The following is a 24,250-nucleotide window of genomic DNA, read 5'->3' as shown; positions in this document are numbered from 1 at the left end:
ACAAGCATGTGTAATAGGCTTCGGCTTTTGCAAAGAGAAGTCGCAGGCAGGAGACCAAAGACGGAGCCCATCGCTCAGGGGTGGAGGTCTCCGGCTGCAGAGCCAAGAGGTTGGGGGTTCGATTCCCCTTCTGGGACGCCTTGATGAGGGGTTGGACTGGATGACCTAGAGGGTCCCTTCCAGCTCAGCTGTTCTAAAATGATGATGATATGGAAGGTTCAAAGGTCGTGGAAGGACCAGGAAGCCGATCAGGATCATGATCATCATCACCACCACCATCATCATGATGTTACTAGTGTTGAAAATAAAGAACTGGAAAAAAAACTAACAAATACAGAGACCTGGCATTTGAAACATCTCAATTGTGGATGATCCACGCTTTGGTGTGGCTTTGGGAATAATATGAAGAAATGGCACACTGTATTATAAGCAGCTGCAGATTTCAGAAATAACATCATCAGAACCACAAAAAAATTGACATCGCAATGCGCCAATATTTAACAAACACTTAGGTTTTGGGTTACAACTAGCTGTTATAATGTCTTTATAATTTTGATTGACTGTGCCTGGTGTTTTTTGAATAAGAATCGTATGCCATCCATTGACTTCGAATTTATGCTGAGTCTTTTTAGGGTCTTCCAGGGAGAGAAGACTCCGAAGCGCTTTACCATTTCTTCCCTCTAGGAGGCAGCCTTGGGACTGTGCAGCTGGCCCAAGGCTACCCAGGCTGGCTCTTCTTCCGGGAGGCAGAGTAGGAGAATCGAACTCTGAACCTCTGGCTTCACAGCCAGAGACATACCAAAATATAACAGAACCTGACTATCCGAGGGAACCACCTGTCCCCTTATGAGCCCATTCAGATGTTAAAAATCTTCAGAAGAGGATCTCTTGAAACCACAGGTTCAGAGGTCCAGTTCCATTATAAGTCCTTCTAAGAAGGATGCAAAAACATATCTTTTAGAAGGAGTACTTGATGCTTAACTTCCCACGCTATATTGTTTTTAACTGTGCACTCAGTTGACTTAGATGGTTTTTACAGTGTTGTTTTTTAAACTTGCTTTTATGGTTTCTTGGCTAAACACTGGGTTTTCCTTGCTTTTATTATCTTACAAAGACGGTAAGCCACCCTGAGCGCTAGCTTGCAGTGAGAAATAAAAGATAAAATAAATACATAAATCGCTCTTCGTGAGGATGCAAAAGCCATCCAGCGTGAACTCCCCTCTCCATGGGGCTTCATGGCAAAGTGGTTTAACTGCAGTATTGCAGTCAAGACTCTGCTCCTGACCGGACCTGATCCGGATTGATTCAGCCTTCCATCCTTCTGAGATTGATAAATTGAGCGCTCAGCTGTCCGGTGCAGGAAGCACGATGTGTCGCCTGCATATTTAAATTATATACCGCCCAGAGAGTGCTTTAAGCATTATGGGGTGGCATCTAAGCAGGACAATTTGCTTTGCTTTCTATGTGAAACTCATGACCGAACCGTATGTTACAAAGAGAAAGAGAAGAAGGAATTCCTGAAGTAGGAAAAGCAGACGCTGAGTTCATCCAACGATACCTGCTAACTAGTTTGGGCAATTTTCTCTCCACAGGGAGTGGGTCTTTGGTAAGATCAACAGCTCTTGATTGCTCCTTCCACACCCAGCATCCTGCGACATGTCGCGTTAACAACATGGCACAGGACAGATACCGTTGTGGGGGAACGAACGCTCCTTGTGTAAAAGCTCTGAGATAGTTGGTTCGTAAATGGAATCTAAACAATTTCGTAGATATTCCAGGCATCGGTGTGCATTCCTCTCTATCTCTCTCTCAGCAACTATTTGAGCCTTGTGGGAATGTTGGACGGCTGGAACGAGTGCACGCCTACAGCCGTACGCTCTGCATCGGAGTCGTTGAATTCGCAGGACAAATTCTCTCGGCTGCAAATTCTAGTTTGTGCCAGCAACCCTTGAAAAGATCAAAGGCGGGGAGCACGGATCCGAGCGATCCGATTGGAGGGGGCCCCCACGGGGACCGCCGGGGGACCCTAACGGCAGCCTCGTTAGCGCTGACCTTGGCACGAGAGCCGGCGGCTGATGAATAGGCTGCGGATCCGGACAAGCTCCCGGGAGTTGCCATATTATCTATGACGGTGCCCTCTATGCCTCGCCTCACCCCTCCCGGCTCGGAGCGCCCGCCGGCTGTGGGAAAGGGGAATAAATCTATGTCCGATGTGAAGAGGAAAAGGGAAGGAAAAAGAGAGGTGAAAAATGTCTTTTTTATGACTTTTTTGTGTTGTTGTTTTTTTTTGCAACAAAAGGCAGTGAGGCGGCTGGCAGGAAACCCATTCTTGAAGAAAAGAAGGGGGGGGGGAAACAGAGGTAGGAATGAGTGAGGGGGATAAAACAACATGCACACACACACACACACACACACACACACACACACACACACACAGAGGCCTATGGGTTTTAGAGAGGCAGTCTAGGAATTTAAAAAATTAATAAATATAATATAGAGATGTTCAAACGTTAATAAAGAAATATCATAGATGTTGAAATATTTATAAATAAATATCATATTTTGAGCCAATAAGGCCCTAGGAGAAGCGGTTTTCTGCTCCTGGGACTTGAGGTGGGGGGGTCCCTCAAAACAACAACCCTCCCACACAACTTGAGGTGCCTATCCAGGCATTTCCAGGGAATGTGTGTTCCCCTTGAACCAAACGGCCATTTGGGGGGGGTCATCACTGGGCTTGGGGCAGGCTGTGGGAGAAGGCCTGGATCGCCTCCGTTTGCCCTCCACGCCTTCAGAGATCCTTCACCCTGGAGTACAATCATGAACTCTGGTTTTATAGAAGGGCATTGGCGGACGGGGGATTTGTGCTCATTTGTGTGACACTTAAGATTCCAGGGGCAGGGAACGGATTAATGGGCGGGACCTCAAGACTGGCCAGGATCCAAAGTCTTCCTTAAAGACGGAGGGGAGAGAGGAGTGCACTTTTCAAAGACTTGGAAGGTCGTCCTTCCAAGAGGAGGGGCAGGATCTGTTCTCGGTCCTCCCAGAGTACAGGACATGTCAGAATGAGCTCAAGCTGCAGGAAGCTAGATTTTGGTGGAATATCAGGGAAAACTTCCTAACTGTTAGAGTAGTACGACAATGGAATGAGTGACCTCGGGAGCCCTCCAACGCTGGAGGCCTTCAAGAGAAAACTGGACCATTATCTGTCCAATCTGCTTTGATTTGGATCCCTGCCTTGAGCAAGGGGTTGGACTTGATGGCCTTCAAGGCCCCCTTCCAACTTCACGACTCGATGATTCTATAAGACATTGATGGTTGGATACAGTCCTGTTAGAAAATCCATCCTGGGGGGTTTGGGGAATCCTTTCCTTTGTTGAAAGCCATATTCCTAAATCAAGGGTTGCCCATAGGGGGGGCTGAATGCTCTCCATATGTAGGACTCTCTCCAAGGTGCTGAAGCCATTCTGAGAATCAATGCGCTATCCATGGTGCTGAAGCTATCCATGGTGCTATCCATGGTGCTGAAGCTATTGGGAGAATTAAGGTCAGCAATAATCTTTCTCCTGGCTGTTGACCACCTCCCAGATTTTCATATTTTTTCCCATCCTGGCCTGCTTTCTAAGAGATCCGTCATCCCTCAGTAAGCATAATTCAGTAGCTGAAACCCAGTCGTAAGTCACAGTGAGAACAATCCCGTCGAATCAGTGGGACTTAAAGAGCCATTGATTCACTAAGTGGCCACTGATTCTATAGGCTTGTTAGTGGCTGGATTTTAGCCACTGAGTGCGACAGGATTTTCGATGTATTTCTAGGCTGATAGCAACAGAGGCTGAAACTAAATTCTTTCTCTCTCGGGAAGATACATGGTACGGATTGCCCTATAGCCATATAGACTGCAGGACTGTGTGGCCATATAGCTTCCAGCCAAGCCGTAGATTTCTGGGAAACACAAAATATGCACGCACCTTTTATGGGATGCAAAGATACGCATGTCCAGATGTGCCACTGAATATTGGCACTATCTCATTATCAGCTCTGGCCGGAAACCCCAAAACAGACAGGATCTAACCCGAGAGAATTTCTCTCTGCTAGTGGTAAGGCTTAAACTTGCCAATCAGAAACAAACAAAAAATGAATTAAATTCCTAGCCGCCAGCCCCCCCTCCCCAAATTTATATTTTTTAACCTAAAGTGGATCTAACGAGCCAGTAATTTGATTTGGTCTATAACATGCTTTTAAAGTGAAGGGATAAATAGAGCGGGCCTGCATAAAAGGTAGCTATTAAAGGAGAGCATTGCGAGGGACGGTAATAACTTTAAATTAATGAGGCCGCTCCTCCTGGGCGGATTCTGCTCTCCTCTAGAACTTTCCATTTTATATTTATTTATTTATTCATAAAGCCAACTTGCGGGCTCTGCCCCCTCCCCGCTTTCTCCTGGGCAGCCATTTAGCACCGTTTATGAAGAAATAAAGCAAAATTGATGCTGATTCCGGCCAGCTTTGGGGGATAGCTTGGCGTTATAAAAGCTCTTTTGCCTGCTATTTGGTGGGGCAGCCTTGTCATACCCAGGGTGCCGGGTTCTGATCAAGATAAAGCTTTATGGTGAGGGCGTTTGCCGCTAACAGCAAACTAATGCTGCATTTTCATTTGGCTGCAATTAATGTTAATGCCTGCGACGAAAATTGTCATTAAATACCATTTTAAAATCCATTCAATTTGCATATGCAAAGCCCATTTGCTATCGTGTAAAATACTGGCCGGCATTCATCACCGTCTCTTGCAGGCGTCTTTCTTCTCCATTTTATCTTCCCCTCCCCCGTGCCTTTTGTATAATCATTAAAAAGCGTCTTTATTAGCAAAAATCAACTTTAAAAAAAGAGAGAAAGAAATCTGTCGTGTAGCATCAGATCGAGAGCGCTGCACCAAGCAAACAAAGGCTTTTGCAAGATAGGGGCGCTTACCACCTACAGGACGATGGTGCTCCCAAGTGTCTAGAATCTGAGCAGTGGTGACCGTTGAGATAATAAACAACGGAGGACTTGATCATCCTGTAGGAATCACCATTGGCAGAGGAGGAGGATGCCAACATCATCAGTGTTGCTGATGTCACCGTTGTCATCATCACCACTAACAGAAGTTCCGACTGCCCTGGACATGTGGCTTAGTGGTTTAGAGTAGTGGTTCTCAACAATGGAGAATGTTTGGTCCCTGCTTCACAAACCAATTTTCGCTAGACAACGATTTTGACAGCTCCCTCCGTGCTCGCACAACGGGTGTTTTCGGGACCAAAGCTTCGCAAGACAGCTATTTAAACAGCTGATCAGTGGTTCGCAAAGCGGGTTTCCTATGGCCGATGTTAGCTAGACAACGACAATTATTCCCCATTGGAACGCATTAAATAGGTTTCAGTGCATTCCCCATCCCAGTGATTTCGCTAAATAGCAATTTCAGTGGAACGGATTATCATCGTCTAGCGAGGCACCACTGTATACAGTATGTAATAAATTGCAGAGGGCAGTGTGGCTAGCCACTACACCTCTTGGGGGAATTTGTAGGGGGGATCCAACCCTCTCCCGCTCACCGTGCTGGCCTCCCGTAGGTCATGTCCACCGGGACATTTGGAGGGGCTCTCTTGAAGCGCCGCTCGTCTTCCTCATTCAGGCGGAAATCCTTAGTTTGGCGGTAGAGGTTGTGCTCGTGAGCCGTGACGTAGCCGTCCTTGACCGCTTGACGGTTCGAGGCCTGGTAGTCGCGGGGTTTCTCCTTTGCCAGGACGGCTTTCGGCTTCATCATATTCCAGTGGCCGATGGCTAGGGTCGAAGGAAAGCCAAGAAAATCGGTTCTATGAGCTGCCAGAATCCTGCTGGCATTTCACTCCAGGGCTAAGTGGAATTGCGTAGGTTGCAGTGGTGAATTGCAGCTCATGAGCAAGGGGCTGGTCTTGTGCGCAGTTGAGTGACTGGTGCGTGACCAGCCATGCAACGGGCGTATTGTTTATTAGCTACCATTCACTACCAAGATTTGCACTCATGGTTCCCAACCTTGATTCCCCGGAGGTTTTTGGACTACAAGTCCCAGAAGCCTTCACCACCAGCTTGTGTAGGCTATGATTTCTGGGAATTGTAGAACAAGAGCCTCTGACTTACACAAAGAAGTTATCCCAAGTACTAAATCTCTTTTTTTGGGATCAGGTTCAGCTTTGTGGTTTGTTCATGTAAAGTTTGGATTAAAACCCGGAACGGTTTCAAGGTCCTACCGAGACCAGCACCTCTAGTCTCTGAGGACGCATTGTCCAGAGAGCTGCATGTGCTAGTCACTCAGCTGCTCTTGTGACATGAAAAAGGAAAACACAGCTTTAACAGAAGTCTGAACATTCACTTTCCTTAGAAACTCGTGTGAACCTTTTGGGAAGACAGAAATAATAACAGCAGAAACTGAGAAGATTTGGTACGTCTGTCTTTTCATCCTACCTTCCGGCACACCTCCATCGTTTCCGTGAAGGTATAACCCATAGTTGAACCCGTAGCCTGGAAGAGTGTAGCAATTTCTACGGGGTTTCCCAACTTCTGGCTGCAAAATGAAGGATAATTAGGACAGATAAGAGACAATATTAAATAGATGCTCTCTAATGCTTTTGCTGTTTTGCACGAGGAGAGAAAACAGCTCATATCTCCACCTCTCCCATGTCATCTGCTCAACCTTAGAACGGCAGAGCTGGAAGGGACCCTGTGGGGTCATCCAGTCCAACCCTTGACAAGGCGGCCCAGGTTGGATTCGAACTCCGAACCTCTAGAGACCTCAAGCACTGAGCGATCCAGCTTGGTTAGAGTTTGGAAGGAATAAGTCGTTGTGAAGCAGAGCCAGCCTGGATGGCCTTGGGTATGTCGAAAAGGAATGTCGAAAAGGAAGGTCAACCACTTCTAAAGTAATCTTTGCCCGGAAAACTTTGAAAAGAGTTGTTGTAAGTCAGAACTGTCTTGACGGCACATGATGATTATTAATGTAATTATTTCTTTTCACCATTTTTATACTGCCATATCCGTGCAATGCCCTACTCTGGGCAGTTTATAACACGGGGAAAAAGAACAGCCACCCATAAGATTAAAATGAAAACACACCGAGAATACCATTAAAAAACAGTTACCTCTAGCTACTTTTTGGGAAAATGAAGTTACAAAGTGGTACAAAGCAGCGCAGCAAACAGGAATTAAGTTACTTTACAGTGCAATGAAACACATTTTCTAGCTACTTTGGAAAGTCCACTTTTTAAAGCTTTGGGGTAGAATTTTCTGCGTTTCATGCTATTTTCTGATCAAGACCACTGCTACTGTAAAAAAAATGATCGACAAAGACTGTGAATAAGAAACGAACAGCACAATGCTTAATTGTAACACAAGTTACATTTTCAACATTTTTTGAACAAAACACAAATTTTAACCTAACCCGGGCAGATTTCATGGGCAAAAAATCCTTACAAAATTGAGGCGGTGATGTGAACCTGAGCGAAAAAACAGGGGGGGAAAAACCCAACCAGCAAAGAACGCCTCCCCCACATGCACACACCTTAAATACGCTGGAAATGTTTAAAAAAATAAAATGGGGTTAGACATATCTACTGTGTGTTTTTAATAGCTCGCTTTTCTCTTGGGTCACGAAACTAAGAGACAAGAGGGAGGAGAACTGAGGAGGCCGACGTGACGGGGATTTAGAGACAGAGGGACAAAAGATTTGTATGAGAAAGGGGGGGGGTAAACAAAGTAAGCACACAAATACTGCCTTTTTTATTTAGTTTTAAAATTAACTCCTTTTCTTTTCTTTTTCCCTCTGTGCACCCGGGCTTTATGGAGTCGTTGGGATTAACTGACCCCCTTCTACCAATTTTTGCGTTTCGGCCAGGGTTGCCATGGCGAATTCGGACGGAGATTAGCCCCGAACCCTTATTAGACTTTCTAAGAAGGAAGGGGGCGAGGATGCGGCCCCGGAATGGCTGGAGTTTCTTGGGGGACGTTCGACGAGGCTGTCAGGAAGATGGACCCCCCCGCGGGACCTAGATGGGACTGAACTCTCTCGAAACACGTTAAAACGGAAGATGTTCCTACTTTTGGGCACCTCACGAGAAAGCGGGATTCTCTGGAAAAAGGCCATCCTGCTGGGAAACATGGAAGGCAGCAGGAAAAGAGGAAGACCCAATAACACGAGATGGACGGACTCCTAAAATGAAGCCACTGTCTTGAGTTTAAAAGAACTGTCAAGAAGAGGACATTTCGGAGATTGCTCATTCGTACAGTCACCGCAAGTGACGCTACATTAAAAAACTTCCCATAGCATGTTGAAGCATAAATTAATTGTCCCCATAGCGTTCAGCAGTGGTGGGTCTTTTTTTTAAAGGCAGGTTAAAAAATATTTTAAATGAATAAATAAAATAACGCACCCTCAGCTGCCTCGCTTAGGAATCAGGCAGGTCTATCAAGGTGTCTGCTAAAATACACCTTAATAACTATTTTTTTGCTCAAAGCCTCTGCTGGTTTATTGCTGCAGAGCACAGAGAAGGGAGGAAGGTTTAAATGCTCCCAGCTCTGCAGTTCTGATGATGGTGACGATGATCTCCGAACAGGGATCTCCAGAATTTCCCCCACCCTTCTTTCCTTCCATTACGGGCTGGTTTCTAAAGCTGTGAAATGAGGTTAAGGTGTCCGCAGAGTTTCCAAAAGAGGAATATTAAAACAATTCCGCGGGGCAGATGCGTGGAAGGATGTGCTCCGATTCCATATAAGCGGACTTTAAACAGAGAGCGCTTACGGGTGCGTCCACGAAAATCAATGACAATCTGAACTTCGGCTTTCCGCCCTCGTTGGCATGAATGCAGATTTCCCCCCCCCCAACCCTTGGCAGCTGTCCTCAACAACAGACAACTTCATTAAACCTCATTAAGATGTCATTTCACTGCCTTATTTCCCACCTCTCTCCACTCTAATTAAATCCGTCTTTTGCTATTTTTCCAAGCAGCCCTAATAATTTTCTCTGGGTACCTTCTGCAAGCCCGCTCTCCCTTTACGACTTCAGATGGGGGGGTGGAATGAACCTCTTAAATTATTCTTTATTTGGATAGATCAGCCCGGCCAGCCTTCTTGTAAAACAAAAGAGGGAGGAAGTCTTGGCTATGATATTCCGCTCAATTTTTACGTCTCGTTCCTGCTTCAGCTGAGCTGATGGAAGTTGTCAATATTTTAGAGGCTTTAGTCTGCTCCTGTCCTGCATCTGAAATAAAGTAGTCACCTACACCTTCCCAATCTGAAGGATTACTCGGTTTACTATTTTTAGACCACTCAACAGTCTCACTATCAAACCAAGACATTTTGCTCCCTCTGGAGCCAATTGGCTAGTGACTGTGACGTCACCACCATATTTTCCATACTCTTAGCTTGCAGTGCGTTGAAAGTTTATCAAGGTTAAACTCTGCTTCCCTTTCAACAAGAAAAAAAAATCTCTGTCTCAAATAATTTATCCCCCCCTCCTTTCTCCTTAAAAAGAACCAAAAGTGGCTCAATCATTGAAAGACAGTATTGATTGATTCCTTCGTTACAATCAACAGCGTTTAAGACAGTATTTAAAGCTAACAATAGTGAATATACAAAAAAGGATCAAGCATAGTGATATACTAAAAAAAAAGGAAACACCAAAACACATTCAAAGGAGTAAGGCACAATAATCCAATTAAAATCTCACTCAGGGAACGCTTGCTTGAAGAGAAAGGTCTTCGCCTGCTTGCGGGAGGACAGCCAAGATGGGGCTGGTCCTGGCTCCAGTGGGAGGGAGTTCCAAAGTCTGGGAGCAGCCACGGAGAAGGCCCTCTCCTGTGTCCCCAACAAGTGCATGTTTGAGGATGATGGGACCAAGAGAAAGGACTCTCCTTAGACAACACAAGAGTTGTCCTGGCCAATCTTTCTGCTCATAAATCTTTGCAATCTGCCAGTGTGTTAGTTGTTGCACTAGGGTGGATTAACAGAGGTATCATCTCCAGATCCCCTCTGTTCAGCACTGGTCAAGCCTCCTCTAGAGTCCTGTGTCCAGTTCTGGACACCACACTTTAAGAAGGACGCCCACAAAGTAGAGCAAGGAGGGGCAATAAGGATGATCAGAAGGCTGGAAACCGAACCCTAGAAGGAATGGTGGAAAGAATTTGGCACGGTTCAGCCTGGAGAGAAGAAGACCGAGGAGAGATCGGATAACACTCTTCAAATACCTGAAAGATGATCCTACACAGGAGGGGCAGGATCCCACCCACCCACCCACCCAAAAGCATAGGGCCCATAATAATGAGCTCAAGCTCCCGGAAGCCGCATTTCAGCTGAATATCAGGAAAAAGTTCTCGACTGTTAGAGCAGTACGACGAGGGAACCCATGACTTTGGAAGGTGGTAAGGGCTCCAACGCTGGAGACCTTCAAGAGGAAATTAGACTGCCACCTGTCAGATTTGATTTGGATTTCTGCATTGAGTAGCGGGTTGGACCCCTTCCAGCAGTATGAGTTTATGATTCTAGCCTCCAGCGCCACTGGGATGGGGAATTCATTTTGGGTTCAATAGAGCAGTGGTCCCCAACCTTGGGCCTCCAGATGTTCTTGGACTACAACTCCCAGAAGCCTTTACCACCACCTCTGCTGGCCAGAATTTCTGAGAGCTGAAGACCAAGAACATCTGGAGGCCCAAGGTTGGGGACCACTGGAATAGAGGGTATTGCAAAGTGCTGAATCTCTTTGGAGATGGTTCAGCACCATGGACAGCTTCTGGACTGGACTGGACACCAAATTCTCCCTCCTGTTGACCTCTGAGGCTAGGGCCTTGGCAATCGGCTTCTGCCCCTTTGCATCCCATGTCAGCCACCCCCATCTCTGAGTGATGAGGGTGGTAGGGTAGGTGATCTACTTCCTCCCGCACAAAAAAGGGGGTAGATGGCGTAAATAGGGGGGGAAAGACAATTGACCCCCACCGGATTTAACAACATCTATTGTGTGTATTGAGAAAGCAGGAAGAAGGTTCACACGATGAAGAATAATCTCTGACTTTTCTTTTTAACACAACGTTTTTTTCCATCCCCAAATAAGTCCGCAGTCCTTGCCAGTTCGTGCAAACCCTCGGACCCCACTGTTTTCCGTCTCTCCGAAACTTCTCCCTGGCCTTCCTCCATTCTGCTCTGCCTACATGTGTGGATGTGTGTTTATTTCATTACACCCCCTTGCACAGTAAAAAAAAAAAACACTCATCACGCCCCCCCATTACTGTTATTATTCTTGATTTACAGGACCTCGCCGAGCAAGGCGATCGGAGCCGCCCGGCCTCCTCCTCCTCCTCCCCCCCCTTTCCCTCCGCGACAGCTTGAAATCAAGCTCCTCATTTGCATTTACATGATCTCGCTGCGCATCTTATTGAGATGGAGAGATTTATTTGCTACTTAGCTTGATGTTTGATTACCCTCGGAGAAGGTGGAGTGCGGCGAAGCGCAGGGGGGACGAGAGACATGTGCAACCGAGCGGCCCTGGGGGAGGCCTCGTGCCGCTCGCCAAATTTAGGCAGAGAGATGATGACGAGAGATGGTTTTGAGGATTTTTTTGGAAGAGGGCAATAATGGGAACATATGAGGACTTAAAGGGCCACCCAACCTTTCAAGCCATCCATCCATCCATCCATCCATCCATCCATCCATCCATCCATCCATCCATCCATCCATCCATCCATCCATCTATCTATCTATCTATCTATCTATCTATCTATCTATCTATCTATCTATCTATCTATCTATCTATCTATCTATCTATCTATCTATCTATCTATCTATCTATCTATCTATCTATCTATCTATCTATCTATCTATCTATCTATCTATCTATCGGTTTACATCACCAAAAATAAATCAATCTCCATTCTGTGCGTGTGAACGTAGCTGCCGGTGTAACCACCATATGACTTGAACTTGATGTTTTTAAACGTCTGAATGGAGACGGATCCAGACTGACCACAGTCTCTCATGATTTTATCCCTTTGCCTAAGGCGAGGAAAGCCAAGTAAGAGCCTACTCCTTAAATATCTTACAGATCTTGAAAGCGTTATTCCGGTGGTTATAAATCCATTATGGCTTGACAGCACGCGACTTAACCACTTGACTTGTTGACCTTGGCTTATTATTATTTTATTATTATTTATTTTATTTATATCCCGCCTATCTGGTCGGTTAAGACCACTCTTAATTTCTTAATTCTGGCCGCCCAGCTCTGCCGGTTCTTGTGAACACAAGCTGCTACAGAACTGGAAAGCCTCAAAGAGACACTGGGCAGAATCCTGTAGAGTATTTATGCCAGCATAACTCAACCAGCATACTTTCAGAAATCAGAAACTGTTGTTTTGTTGTGTGCCTCCATTTGAGATGCTCCAACGTTGGAGGCCTTCAGCAGAAAGCTGGTCCACCCTCGGTCCAATCTGGTTTTGATTCGGACGCCTGCCTTGATCAAGAAGTTGGACTCAATGGCCTTTGATGGCCAACTCCATCCATCTGTGATCCTATGATTTACACCCATCAAGCCATGCCCGTAACGTGATCTGGACTCTTGTTAGCCTTGAGCTCTAAGTGACCAAAAAAAGATCTCTCCTTCTGATGGAGTGAAATTATCCAAAAAGTGCATTTTTCCTAGGCATCATCGGACTGACCCCCAAGGGGTCACCACTTAGAAAAGTGCAATTTGCCAGTTTGTGAAGCAAAATTTCTCATTACAGCTTCTTCTTCTTCTTTAATGTTCCCGTGATCTTCCTTTATCCTACGCTTAAACTGAGCCCATCTCACTGGGCACCAAAAGAGACATATCTTTCTAACTCTCACATCCATCTAAAACTGAAGGCAGGCTCTTGAATCTGAAGTGAATACTTGGAGGGAGGGAGGGCTGGGCCCAAATTGTAATTACTGGGGGGCGGGCGGGCAGGGGGGGCACGGAGGGAAAAAAAAAAAAAGAACAGCGGATTTGTCTAATGAATGACAAGCCACTGGGTGGAAATCTAATTTGGTCTAATTAAGCAGCCTTTGTGAGGATTTGTCTTCAGAGTAGGGGAGAAAGAGCCAAAGAGATCTAAATGCAAATGAATTCTTAGTATTTTTGGTTTTAAAGAGCCAGGAAGATTTTTTTTTTTAAAAAAAAAGTACTTAAGCACAGCCTTGTGTGTGTCTGAGATATATATATATATATATATATATATATATATATATATATATATATATATATATATATATATATATATATATATATATATATATATATATATATATATATATATATATATATATATATATATATATATATATATATATATATATATATATATATATATATATATATATATATATATATATATATATATATATAGTTTGAGCAAGTCTTTAACGTGCTCCTTGAAAATCATTGCTCTTAATCAGAAATATTAAAAATAATTTTCAAGATTTCCAGAATTCGTTGTGATTCGAATCAAATTACAAAACGAAACTAGGAAGAACCTCCTGGGTAGGATATTGTTCAATAGGTACACATTTCAAGGTTCAGGGGTGTGTGAGGCCAGGTACGCAACCTGCACCTTGTCAAATTGCCACAGCAGTTTAAGAGATTAGAGCCTTATTCGTATAAATAGGGAGGCGATACGACCCTGCGTACCGAGAAATCCTTTCCTCTCTTTACTTTTTTAAAACCGAATAACCCTAGCGGAGTTATCGACACAAGATGGAAAGTTGTGGCTTTCTTGTCTTGGGTGTGTGTTTGTGTTGACCTACCGTTCTTGAATGGGTCCCCCAAGTTTTGGTTTATCAAGCTGCTGCTTCGACAGCACCGGAAAAAAAGAGAAAATACAAAATAACAAGGTCAAATAAGGAGGAAGCAACCCCAAAAAATGACACAAAAGGTCCCATATTATTTATGAGGCCTTGGGAAAGCTAGGTTTTGGGGGGAACCTTCCTACACCCAGAATTTCCACGGTTCTGTTTTCGAATTATTTCACCCAGAGGCAGGATTCTAAGGATCTCTGAACTGATGTAACAGGAACAGATGCTAATTTATTGCTATAAGTAAAAATTCTGGAAAGAGTTGCTATCCATTTTAGTGGGAATGAGTTGATATCATTCACCCAAGTGAGGAAGATCATGACTAGATAACCAGGCATGGCTATGGGACCGTTGACCTTCCGAGGTCAAAGTTCAAAGTTTCCTTTGACCTTCTGAGGTCAAAGTTCAAAGTTTCCTTCTTCCCCTCAAGTCTGAGGTGGACTAAGGGACCCCTTCCTATGGAGGGCTCCATCCATTATGGGCATTGTCCATCCAAGATGGATGTTCTCCATCCAAGATGGACGCTCTCCATCCAAGATGGACATTCTCCATCCAAGATGGACATTCTCTGTCCAAAATGGACGCTCTCCATCCAAGATGGACGCTCTCCATCTAAGATGGACGCTCTCCATCCAAGAGGGAGAACACATTGAAGGATTGAAGATCCTTCCTGGAAGACCTGGACAGGTGACCACTAGCTTCTCAGCCACGACCCAGGTGGTTTTATAAGAGCTAGCCTTCGTCACATGACCTGCTCCAACCTATCGGTGTCCAAGAGGTTCCGGGTGGCCCCGCCTTCAAACGAGAACACCTGAAGTTCGTTTCCTTCACCAGCCAAGCCACCTTCCTCAAAGACGTCGCATGCGAACCATGTTTTAGATTTCCTCCAAAGTTTGTTTCTGGCCCGATAACAACGGGAAAAAGTATCGTGGCCAGAGGAAAACATAAGTCGGTTCCCTCGGGCTTTTTTGGCAAGCCCACGGGGGTGTTTTTGATCACGGCCGCGGCGTTTTTGCTAATATGATAACACGGGCAAAAGAGGGACCCGCCTGCATCAGATGGCAGCCCAACTATTCCCACAAGAAATCAAATATAATCCTATTTAAGGAGCTTTAAATAATTTTGAGCTTTCCTATTGACTTGTTAAAATGCAGCTTAAAAGGCGCCTCGCTTGCAATCCCTTTACAAGAGCAGGAGGTATATCTATTTTTTTTTAAAGGGAAGGAAATGTTATTTGGGAGATAAGTTTGAAGATAAGAAATTTACTTTTTCAAAAAGTTTATTGTGTTTTGTCTCGCAAGGCCCTCGCAACGAATCATATTTGTAGCCTGCACGTGTTTGCTTGAAAGATAGTTTTTGAAAGTCACCGATCAATGTTGGGTGCGAGAAGTTTACCAGTGGATGTTGTCACCAACAATCCTGAAACCAGCTTGAGGTCACAGGGAGGCTGGGGAAAACACCGATTGTACACAATCGGGTATGTTTCGCTGAACGAATGTTCTGAACTACTTCCGGCAAAATATATTTTATTATCTCCAGTAATATATACTATCTCCCTAAATATCTCCCCCCTATGTTATCTCCAGAAATGAAGTGAATACATTGTGTCCTCAAGGAAGCAATGTGTATGTACAGTAGGACCCCCTTATCCGCAGGTTCAGTATCCACTGATTCACTTATCCCCAGCCTGAAAATATTCAAACTACGAACATAAAAAACCTAGAAAGAGATATTTCTAAAGAGGAAGTGATGAGAACTGTCCACTAGAGGGAGACGGAGTCCATGCCATGTATAGTATTCGTTATTATATTAGGGTTTGCTATAATCTGCGTGTTTCAGTATCCACGGGGAGGGGGCTTCAGAAACAATCTCCTGGAGATATGGGGGTCCTACTGTAAATAATACTGTACATCCTCTGAGTAATTTACTTCACGTCTGGGTTCTGGAGTCCTTTTACAGAGAAGAATGGACTGTTTTTGGTCTGCATCTTTATTTACTGTCTCCGTAGCCAACTCAAAATTTTCCCTGCCAGAACAGAGATGAGGTAACTTAAACAGAGAGCGTCTTTTAGCTCTTCAATTTGCCTCCCCCCCAATAACCTTGCTCTTTGCAAAACCTTGTTCAGCTGGTGTGGTATTTCCCTTCATTACACCAGCGCCTCAGACTGTAAACCTCTCTAATTTCCGACATCACAGCTATTTATTTAAATGCTAACTCGCATTATGAAGTGATAATCCACCAGCGCAAGAGATAATTTATGAAGCATTTAAATTAAGAGAAGCAGCTAATTGGGAGCATGTGTCTTATAAGCCTTGCTAACACTGGAAAACTACAAATGAGGTTGGGGAAACGGAATATATCAAATACACCTTTTTATTTATCTAAGTTGAGTTAGCTTAAGTTTAGTTCGGTGTATTAAATTTATGGGTTGTTTTCCCCACCCGGAAGGGGACCGCACAGCGTTGATGAGAATATTTTCTTTGTTTTTCTCCCTCACACACATAATTAAGGATCTTTCTTTCTTTCTTTCTTTCTTTCTTTCTTTCTTTCTTTCTTTCTTTCTTTCTTTCTTCCTTCCTTCCTTCCTTCCTTCCTTCCTTCCTTCCTTCCTTCCTTCCTTCCTTCCTTCCTTCCTTCCTTCCTTCCTTCCTTCCTTCCTTCCTTCCTTCCTTCCTTTCTTTCTTTCTTTCTTTCTTTCTTTCGGTCTTTCTGAAATAATTTAAACTATTTCTATGCTCCTGTTTCTTTAGGTATTGCTATGGTATGTGTTGAGCCCTGGTAAGATATTGAAGGACAAGTTTAAGACACAAAATGTGAATTTAACTCAACCCGCAAAGCCCCTTTTGAACTTGTACATCAGTAGCGGCCAGATTTACGGAAGGCTGCACACAACTATGGGGTGCGATAGTCATGTCCTCTAGGCGATCCTAAAGGTTGAGAGAACTTTAAACCAGCTGATCGACTTTGGAAGATGCAACGTGACCTGATCTTCCTCTGGCAGAACATAACCAAGCTGGCCGAGCAAAATGTCAGCTGCCCCATGGCATTCTGGGAAATCAAAAATTGCAGCCTTCCCGAATTCGCTGTCCATGGGATACGATGGTTTGGTCCAGGATTCGAACTCGGGGGTCTGTTCTCTGAGAATATCCCCAGAGTCCATTAGGCACCCTTTGATCTGACTTTTCCCATATATTTTCCTCCCCACCATGTCTACTTTATCTCATTTGCCCAAGAAACCACTGCATTCAACACACCTAGAAATCTTGTTTTTAAAGAATGCCATTGTGCTCGGGGATGATATTACCTCTGTGTAGTCCTGGGTTTCTCCCGGAAAAATAAGACATCTAGGAAAACATCTAGGAAATCTCACAAGGTTTTCATGGAAGAAAACATGTCTTATGAGATGAGGAGGAAAAAAGGCATTTCCTTTAATAAACTGAACTGATCTCTCTCTCTATCTGTCCAGTAAGAAAGAATTCAATTTTTCCCACTGAATTTTCTCAAGCGGGCCGGATCTGTATCATTTTGGTGCCCTCTGCTACTCACTTGGCCTGACTTTGTTCTATCCCCCAGGAGAGAGAGAAAAAATTGAAGACCCACACCTCCTTTCTTGCAAAGGCTGCCATAAATCCAAAACCCCCATTCGCGTCTTTATGCCTGTTCAATAAGCAGAAAGGGGAAAAGATTTATTCAACACGGGCCCGCAGAAAAGGAACCGGTAGGGGGTTTACTGCAGGAGTTATTGGTTTAGCTAAGAGACAACGTCTCCCCGGGGTCTCCCTGGGGGTCAGCTGATGCGTGTTCATGCCATCAACAATAACAAGGCAATTATGGGGAACAGGGAGATGGACAGATGAGCAGGGGCGGAAACAATGGATGGCGGGCGCGCAGGCAAGCCGTGCGCCGGCAGGAGAAAACAGCATCTGAGATATGCTTTTAAAAAAAGGTAGGACACATCTAGAGTTCTGTGTTCAGTTCTAGACACCAAAAGAAGCCGATAAACTGGAGTAAATTCAGAGGAGGGCATCAAGGAGGATCAGAGGACAGGAAACCAAGCCCTAGGAGGAAAGACGGAACAAACTGGGCATATCTGGCCTTGAGAAAAGAAGACAGAAGGGAGAGAGGATCACACTCTTTAAAGACTTGAAAGGGAGTCCTACAGAGGAGGGGCAGGATCCGTTCTCGGTCATCCCACAGGCTCAAGCGGCAGGAAGCCAAATTTCGGCTGAAGCTCGGGGAAAACTTCTTAACTGTAAGAGCAGTACGACAATGGGGCCCATAACCCCGGGAGGTGGCAAGCGCTCCAACTCTGGAGGTATTCCAGAGAAATCCAGCGGCCGTATCTGATTTGTTTTGGATTCCTTGCACAACGGCCTGAGAGGCCCCCTTCCAACTCCATGATTCTAAAATTCTAAGCATGATGGAACCCACATTGAGGCATATTGTGCTATTTGATCGTGATCCAGCATATACGGGCGCTGAAAATTGCCACGACACTCACTTCGACAAAGTTTGTCTTGGCGTAGAAGCTGCTGTGCCCCACAACGGAAGGAGGTTTGACTAACTCCTTTGTCACCCGGCCTCTTCTTCATCTGTCCTCTTTGTTCTTTAACTTTCTACAAGCCGATTTCCTGGCAGTAGCGGACATAGGTGATACCCATGGCAGTGGAGTTGTGAATCCACTCTGGGTTTCAAGCCTGACCTTTCAGGGAGCTCTCCATGGTGCTGAACTAAATTTGATGCTGTTGGGGGTATATTTCAGCACGTTGGACAGCTCCTGCGACGTTTAGAGTTAAATTGACCCTCGGATCGCTCCCACAAAGTTGGGAACATAACTCAAAGCTGATTCACGGCCCCAAGGATATGAATACTATCGAGACTGCACTGCACCTACATGCTTTATAGGAGCTGAGGCTCTGTAGCTGGGATTTAAAAAAAAAATCTCAAATTTCCCAGTGTTTCTCTTTGTTCACAACAGAGTAAATTCACATCTCAAACCGATAAGAAAGAAAAAAGAGCCGGCCCTGCCGTTGAGTCAAGTGAGTCAAGCTGCACCGTCCCAAGGATGCCCCCTAGTGGAAGGGAAAGGGAAACCACTCCTGAGTATACCTGGAAAAGCCTGGAAAAAAATTGCCATAACACAAAACTGAGTTGATGGCACAGGATCAATATTATACGGCGCGGTTTAGCTGGCTGGATAGCTCAGTGGTTTAGGTCTCTGGCAGCAGATTGTGAGTTCGAATCCCACCCCCACTGGGTCTCGTGGGAGAAGAGCCAGCCTGGGTCACCTTGAGCCAGCTGCACCGTCACAAGAGTGCCCCCTAGAGGAAGGAAATGGGAAATCACTTCTGACCCTAAAAAAGGTCATCATACATCAGAACTGACTTGAACTGAATTTTTATTATTATACTATTTTCAGGGTAAACATCTGCACATACTCCCAGTCCACTAAAAGTTATACACTTGTTTTAGAGCAGCAAAGTTTAAGGCGACAAATTATGGTTCACGTATCCCTCTAAATAAAGGAATTCATTTTGGCAGGGTCAGTTTTTGATTCATCATTAATGGAATATCCAATGTTTCCCAAGCCCCCCACCCCATCCAGGGCTGTCTATGTGTGGCATAAGATCCGGAAATGCGGGTGTGTGTGCGCGCGCATAACCCCTGGTGAAGTAAAAAGGTTGACAAGCAGCGTCTTGATAACTTTCGGCTTTGTCGAGGGCTTGGCATCCCTGCGGTCCTGTAATATCAGCTCCCGGCGTCTGCCGCACAGCATCGAACACGAGGACCAAAGTCCCCAAAGGAATGACAAATGTCACGGCACAGATTCTGCGCTAGGAACACAGATGTGCGTCGCTTTCCTGCGTATGCGCATGGCGTCCGTGCTTCCTCGGAAGAGAGTTACAGATGGATCGCGGGCTTTAAAAAAATAAAAATTGGGAGCAGTTAAAATACAGCTGTCCTGTAATTTTTATTTCCTGGTTTATAAAAACGCAGCCGAGCGAAGAGGTGGCGCCACCCGCTAGTTTTTTTTTCATTTCAGCTGGTTTCCACGGCCTTCCTCCAGCTGCTGATGTGCGCGCCTTTCTCCCTTGCTTTGATCTATGAGTTTCCTGCAGAAATAGGGCTTATAAATCATCGTAATGCAACCCGGGGAAAGCCGGTGCTTAGTGCCGGGGAGAGATACATCGTGGCTAACAGCCACAGCAGGGAAGAAAAATCAGAGCTCGGAAGAAAAGGTTCCAAGACAGGTTATACTGATATAATGTTTGAGTTCTTATTTTATTTTTTTTAATTTTTTTTAGCCGTGCACCATAAGGGGCAAGGCCGTAGGGAGCCATCCCCTGCACCCCGGTGCAATAATTCAAAACTTCTTTTCTGCCGTCTCAAGTCAAACCGCTTGCCGGGGGGAAAGCTCACCTTCGGGAAGGTGGCGAGCGTCCGGCCCTGCCCAAGAGCAGAGGCGAATTAAGCTGCTTCGGCAGATTAAAAAGTGAACCTTTTTTCCTTTGTTTGTTAAGGTGTGTGTGTTTTTTTTTAAGCATTCAGGACTGAGCCTAAATAAATAAATAAATAAAAGAATAGGCCAAATTGGCTGTTTACATGCCTTCCTTTCACTTGGGAATATTTAAGGGTGTTTTGTTTTTTCTCTCCTCCCAAATGTTGTTTATTCTTTCTTTAAAAAGCAACTTTCTTCTCCATCCACTTCTGCCAGCTTCGATTTGTTTTTCTCACCAAAGTGAAGATGTATCTTTACATAGTTCCATCGTCATGGATAGACCATTATCTGGTGAGGTCTGGACTCTCTGGAACCCCAAGACCCTTGGCAGGGGTGGGGGCGGACTAAGATAAGGATGATGGCTCCAAATGGTCTCCTGGTGGCTCTAAAGCGCCAGGGTGTAAAAGCAAGTCGTACCTGGATGTTCCAAAGTCAACAAGTAAATGAGTCTTCTCCTCCATTTACTTACAGGAGCTATCCGGGGTGCTGATATTATTTAGGGGACAGGATCCAGCATCTCGAGTAGCTGCTGTAAAGGTCAAACTAAAAGCCGAAGTGGATTCACCACTTTATTGATGTAGGAACCACCAGCGTCCAGGGAGGAGATGATGGACCTCTTGTTTGCACATTTTTAAAAGGCGGGTCTGTACAGGAAGGGGAAAGAGAGAAAATGAGATTCAAAGCAAAATAATAAAGGTGTACTCTCCTTGTGCAACGATGCCGATCCGCTTTGCAAAACCACGAAAGCACCAGGCATTTCCCCTTGAGGCTTCATTTCTTGTCCCCCCCCGGTTGTTAAATGCCGAAACCGTAAAGCAAAATCTACGGTTTGCTTTAAAAAAGCCAGGCGATTTGCATATGGGTGGCAAATGCTACCTTTCGCTTAAAACCCGGCACTCCCACCCTTCCGCGGATAAATTATGGCTTATTTTATATTTAATACACTGCACTGTGTTAACATAATTCTATTAAGAGGCTGACTTCACAGAATAATTGCCGGCCGTTGGTGCAGAAGGCTGAGTTTGCTGAAGGATTTGTCTATGCATGGAGGTCTGTCAAGGGCCAGAAGCTTAGCGAAGCTGAATCGGAGGCCCGATCACAAAGGCTCAGCCTTGTGACCGGGGAAAAGTGGACAGAATGCAAGTTTTCAATGAGAAACCTTACGTTCTACAACCCTTATCGATGTCATGGGGATGTTCAACGGCCTTGGCCATTCAACCTTCCATGAGACTCAGATCCCTCGCCGGTAATACGAGAATAAAAATCTGTCGCGGTTTACAGACGTTGCGGCTCGCGTTGCTGAGGTCACGGGAAGTGGGGTGCTCCGGGTTTCGCCTTGAACTTTTAAGAGGCCGAACCTATTGTATGGGTGTGGTTCAGCACTTCGGACAGCTCCCGTAAGTTTCCAATGCATTCCCTCTTCTGCCACCTCATCGTTGTGAGGATCTGGCCTGCACCGCCCTGGCAGTGGCAGGATCGGGGCCAGCCTGACCAAGGTGTTTGCAGGATCGGACCCTGGCCTGGGTAGCAGCTGCTGGGCCACTCATGAGGCTCACCTGCAAACCTGGAGGGAAAGCTATTTAAGGAGCGGTTCTCTCTCCCAGAACTGGCCTCAGCAACAGAGGTCTTCTGTCATACTGTGGTGGACTGCCTTGCTGCTTGGACTTTGAAAATCATCAGCCTCTGCTTGGGTGTACAGAAGGACCCCTGCATCCATGGGGGAATCCATTCCAGCTGTGGATACTGAGAAACACAGATAAAGGCAAACACTCTACCAAGCATGGTCTCTGTTTCCATCTAGTGGCTGGTTTTGGTAATGACATCATAAAATATATATTTCTCTAGTGAATGCTATGCATAGCATGATCTCTTGCTCCCTCTATTGGCCAGTTCTGGTAATGTCATCTTTAGAAATATATATTTCTAGAATGTTTTGATATTTTTAGACCGTGAATAAGGGAATCAGTGGATAGTGATCCTACAGCTACAGGGGCCCTACTGTACCTTACTTCTTGAGATAATACATGTGATGTGTTTTGATTGGTTAATATTGACCAAGCGTAGCAAGAGAGGAAAGAGATGGAGTGCGATGCCAGGCAATGCTGGGCACAACAGCAAATGCCTACGTTGATTTCTTCATCAGCAGCAATTCATCCATGGGATTGACACCTGGTGCAAAAACTCAAAATGATTCTGGTCTGGGTCAAGGAATCGCAGATTCAGGCAAATCAGAAGCGTGAAGCTTTCAAAAGCTCTTAAGAAAAATCACACAGCCCTTTCTGGCTTGTACTTAGAAGTAAAGAGATTCTTTGCAGGGAGATAATAAGACCTGGTTTCGCTCCTTTCAATTTGGGGGCAAAACCAGGTCTTGTTTATCTTCCTCCACTTCCGCTTACCGAAGCCAGATCTTCTCACGGCGATCCTCAAGTCACTGGTTCGAGTCTCGCTGTGGGCAATGATCAAAACTAAATCTACGTCATTTCCCGTGGGCAAACCACATCCAGCTCCCATCCTTAAGAGATGTTTTCTCCGAGTCCCTGTGAAATCTAGCTGTATATCTGTTGCTTTGCTGAGGACGAGGTTGAAAGAGGGTTTATGGTTTGCAAAATACAGCTGCAGTGCCTCAAATTAGATGGGGGGGAAGGAAACCTTGGTAATTTATTATGCTTCTAAATTTACAAGATTGGGTCCATAAATTATTTTTCCCCTCCTTCCTGAAGCTGAGGAAAGGGTGTAGAAAAGCTGTCATTGGGCTTGCGTTGTGAACTACTTATTACTTCCATAATTTATGATTATTACGCCACTCTGCAAACCCAGAAGCCGATAAAACCCCAAATCTATTAAAACAACTGCTCAGCTTTCTTCAAGCCACGGAGGGAATGCCATCCAAAGGAAAGGGGGATAAATTACTCCAGCTGATATACCTGACGCTGAAGTTATCGAGAGACTGTCAGCTACCCCATAGCGTTTTTTTTTTAAAGGTAATGAAGGAAAAGACAAGTGGCTTGAGGTCAGAATTCAGCAAAACGAGCAGGATGACGCAGGAATAAAATAGCGTTTTTCATTTGGGGAAGTAAAACTGTGACATTCAAGAGTTTAAGGTCCCGGGTAATTGCTGCTGAATCTCGTTTAGAGTTTGGACTTTTTAAAATGAATGGATTGCACTACAGTAGGACCCCTGTATCCACAGGATCCGTATCCGCTGACTCCCTTATCTAATTTCTAAAAACATTAAAAGAAAAATTCCATAAATATACAGTATATTTTTTTAAGATGACGTTACCAGAACTGGCCACTAGTGGGAGCCAGAGATGATGCTAAGTATAGAGACTTGAGATGTTTACTTCTTGGACTACGACTTCCATACTCCCCAACTGGACTTCCCAGTTCCAGTCTTCGAACCAGCTCCTACAAGGGGCGTAAATGTTATTTTTTATGGGTTTTTTCCCCCAAGACAGGTGGCTCTTAAGCGTGGCACAGGTTTAACGTCCGCCACCCGGAGGAATCCGGCGTTCTGAACATCTGCCCGCAGGGGAACGCCGAGGCCAAAGTTATCGCAACAGCTGTGGGTTCGAAAGAGGAGCGCAGTCATGGGGAGGGGAATACCACACCACCCAAGGCAGATTCGTAAGTCGATAAATTTTGCAAAACAGCTTGCATAAAACAAGGCTGAGATGGGAGGAAAGAGGGCAGAGGGAGAAAGCCACTTCTAGGCACAAGGAATTGTTCTTTATGTAGAAGGCATGTAGGACTCCCTTCTTTTTAAACAGGGCAGGACGGCCTGCTTATAAGCTGCAATTCGAAACCAAATTACACGCGAGGCGGTGGCGATGGCGGCATATTTTCCCCGATGAACGGAGACCGGGGGGGGTAGGTTTGCACGGACAAGGCGGGGAT

The 24,250-nt window shown here is 45.1% G+C and overlaps 1 protein-coding gene across 1 annotated transcript in view; it reads right to left on the bottom strand.

Moving 5' to 3' along the window:
* The window catches only part of CFAP77 (cilia and flagella associated protein 77), a 45,625-nt gene that overhangs the window by 12,712 nt on the left and 8,663 nt on the right, over positions 1-24,250 (bottom strand). The window contains exons 2-3 of the mRNA XM_072984704.2: positions 6,472-6,571; positions 5,583-5,811 (exon numbers count right to left, since the gene is read on the bottom strand). Of these exons, the coding sequence (XP_072840805.2) occupies positions 5,583-5,811; positions 6,472-6,571 (329 nt within the window). The remainder of the gene's footprint in view (positions 1-5,582; positions 5,812-6,471; positions 6,572-24,250) is intronic.

Source organism: Pogona vitticeps, chromosome ZW-PAR (genome assembly GCF_051106095.1).
Source record: "Pogona vitticeps strain Pit_001003342236 chromosome ZW-PAR, PviZW2.1, whole genome shotgun sequence".
Lineage (NCBI taxonomy): Eukaryota > Metazoa > Chordata > Lepidosauria > Squamata > Agamidae > Pogona > Pogona vitticeps.
The sequence above is the reverse complement of the archived record's forward strand: the minus strand, read 5'-3'. Positions and strand labels throughout refer to the sequence as shown.